Source organism: Otolemur garnettii, unplaced genomic scaffold (assembly GCF_000181295.1).
Source record: "Otolemur garnettii isolate 467f Iridium unplaced genomic scaffold, OtoGar3 scaffold00016, whole genome shotgun sequence".
In the NCBI taxonomy this organism is placed as follows: domain Eukaryota; kingdom Metazoa; phylum Chordata; class Mammalia; order Primates; family Galagidae; genus Otolemur; species Otolemur garnettii.
In genome coordinates, this window is record NW_003852411.1 from 7258279 (window position 1) to 7260889 (window position 2611).

Consider the following 2611-nt stretch of genomic DNA (forward strand, 5'->3'; position numbering starts at 1 on the left):
GAATTAGAAGACTCAACATTGTTATCATGCCATCTCTCCCCTAATAAACCTATAGAATCATTACAATGCCAAATCAAAATCTCAGCAGTTTTGGGTTTCTGTGTGTATGTGGGCAAAATATATATGGAAATGCAAAGGACTAAAAATAGCAAAGATAATATTAAAGAATACAAAAACTGAAGAATTTGTGTGACCATGTATAAAGGTACATTTTAGAGCTACAGAAATTAGGAAAGATTGATATGGATGCAAACACAGAATATCAGGCCAATAGAATAGAACAGAAATGAAGTCTCACATATTCCATTGCTGGTTTACAGCAAATCGCCATTGCTATTCAAGGAACGTATGATAGTTTATTAGTCGGCTAGATAAATAGCTTGTGGCAAATTGGAATAATGAAATACCACATGACAATGTAAAAGTGTGGAGTGAATCACACATGTATATAGCATTGAATGCAGACATTTTATTTGTATGAAGCTCAAAAGCAAACAAAACTTACCCATCTTTTTTTTTTAGAGATTGAATCTTACTTTCTTGCCCTCAGTAGAGAGTGCTGTGGCATCACAGCTCACAGCAACCTCCAACTCTTGGACTTAAGCAATTCTCTAGCCTCAGCCTCCCAAGTAGCTGGGATGACAGGTGCCCACCACAATGCCTGGCTATTTTTTGGTTATAGTTGTCATTGTTGTTTGGCAGGCCCAGGCTGGATTCAAACCTGCTAGCTCTGGTGTATGTGGCTGGCGCCTTAGCCACTTGAGCTACAGGCGCCACCAACTTACCCATGTTAATAGAGATAAAATATTGATTGCATTTAGGTGGAGTTTATTGATTGGGTATTTTTTTCTAGGTGATGGATTCATATGTAAAAACTCCATTAAATTTAACAATTAAGATTTGTACAATTTGCATATGTTGAAATTCAATTAAAAAAAAATAAGATAGTCAAACAGGAAGACAAGCTTGTAAAAGAAAACTAAGAGGTAACCATCAAGAATAAGACAGAAGAAAAGGAGCCAGAGAAATCTGAGAAGAGTTTGGGAAGAGGAATGGCCAGCACAGTAGGCTAGAAGGGCCAGGGGAACTGAGGAATCCACTGGATCTGGCACCATGGAAGGCATATGAGTAGACATTTGGTAAAGTGGAAGGGCAGAGCCCAGCTCCATGACAGAATCATGAAGGGGGGGAAGAAGGTACTACCAAGAACTGCTGTCAAAGCAGGGCATGGTAGAAGGTGGTAGGTGGACAAGTATTCAAGGAAAGAGAACAGTGTTTCATTTTAAATAAAAATGAAGCTATGTATTATTACTTAATATCCATAAAACCTACTTCATTCCTATAAACCTAACTGGGTCTCAAGGGCTGAATTCAACAAGGAAATCTCTCCTCTGATTTTTGATCAGAGTGAGAAGGTGTACTTCCAATGAGTCTGGAAAACTACGTACTAAAATTTTAATGACATAACTTTTTTCTGCAAAGTAATGCATGAAGAGTTTGTTTAAACATGTCTGGCAAAGGAAAAGTTTACAGAATTAATTGCCCTGAAAATGCATATCAAAATATAGCCCTGAACTCAGAACTGTTTTTTATCATTTATTCTTCTTTCAACCAAGTCACATGAAGCATACAGCCAATGCAAGCTAATAATTGCTGCTATTATTGCTACTTCTGTTTCATGAAACAATAAGTACAATTGTTTCATGGAAGTTCATTTTCGTGAAAGATGTTTTGGGATTTTTTTTCTCCTCAAAGTCCCTCTCTTCTGGAAACTTACAGTAATGAAAAAATGAAAGATGAATTAGTTTTATTATGTACTGTGACCTATCTGTACCACATTAAGTTCATGAGTTTTGTAACAAACCCAGGGATTGTCACAGAGTTTCACTTTACTGCCACCAGCAGCAATACAAAGAAACGTATCTTCCCCCCACTCCCAGAAAGAATCCATAAACAGTAAATGACTTACTATGATGTGCTGATAAGGATCTATAAAAGACATTTTGGTTTCGGTTAGAGGAAGTCTTTTCACACTTCAAAGGTCTTCTCTGGCACCGTAGCTTCTTTAAAACCTACAAAATAAGCAATCACTATTGTTAAACTTCCTCTTGGATGAAGTTCCAGGACTTAAATGATTTTGAGTGTGCGTGCGCCTTTGTGTGCCTTCGTCTTAGGAAGTAAAAGTCTACCCCAGGGAACCAGGTAGACCAAGTTCCCTTATTGTGTGTATTAATCAATATCACATATAACTTAGGGAAAGGCTAAATAGATTTTGATGATTTTGTTTAATTTTCATATTTCTTTGTACAATTTATTCTCTGAGTTATTATTAGGAAACTGTGGGGTTTTTTTTTCTTGTCATTTGCCAAGAATTTCATGAGAAAGGCATTGAAATTACGGAAAATTAAAATTATTTTGTACTGTTTATTATTAAAAAGCACATGTCATTGTTTTCTCAGTTGAGTCAGCATGACACAAATTCAGGATAAGAAAGGAAGATTTTTCACCTTAACTATCTGTTGGGAATATTAAAAATATACTCATGCTGAATTTGAACTTTAGTTAAGGACATTTTAAAAGAAATGTTTGTTTGTTCTAAGGCACTAGTTTA

At 36.0% G+C, this 2611-nt stretch overlaps 1 protein-coding gene across 1 annotated transcript in view; it reads right to left on the minus strand.

Moving 5' to 3' along the window:
• Window positions 1-2611, minus strand: part of PLA2G4A (phospholipase A2 group IVA) — a 156894-nt gene that overhangs the window by 133744 nt on the left and 20539 nt on the right. Inside the window, exon 2 of the mRNA XM_023510771.1 lies at window positions 1970-2072. Coding sequence (XP_023366539.1) covers window positions 1970-2002 — 33 coding nt within the window. The 5' untranslated portion in view covers window positions 2003-2072. The remainder of the gene's footprint in view (window positions 1-1969; window positions 2073-2611) is intronic.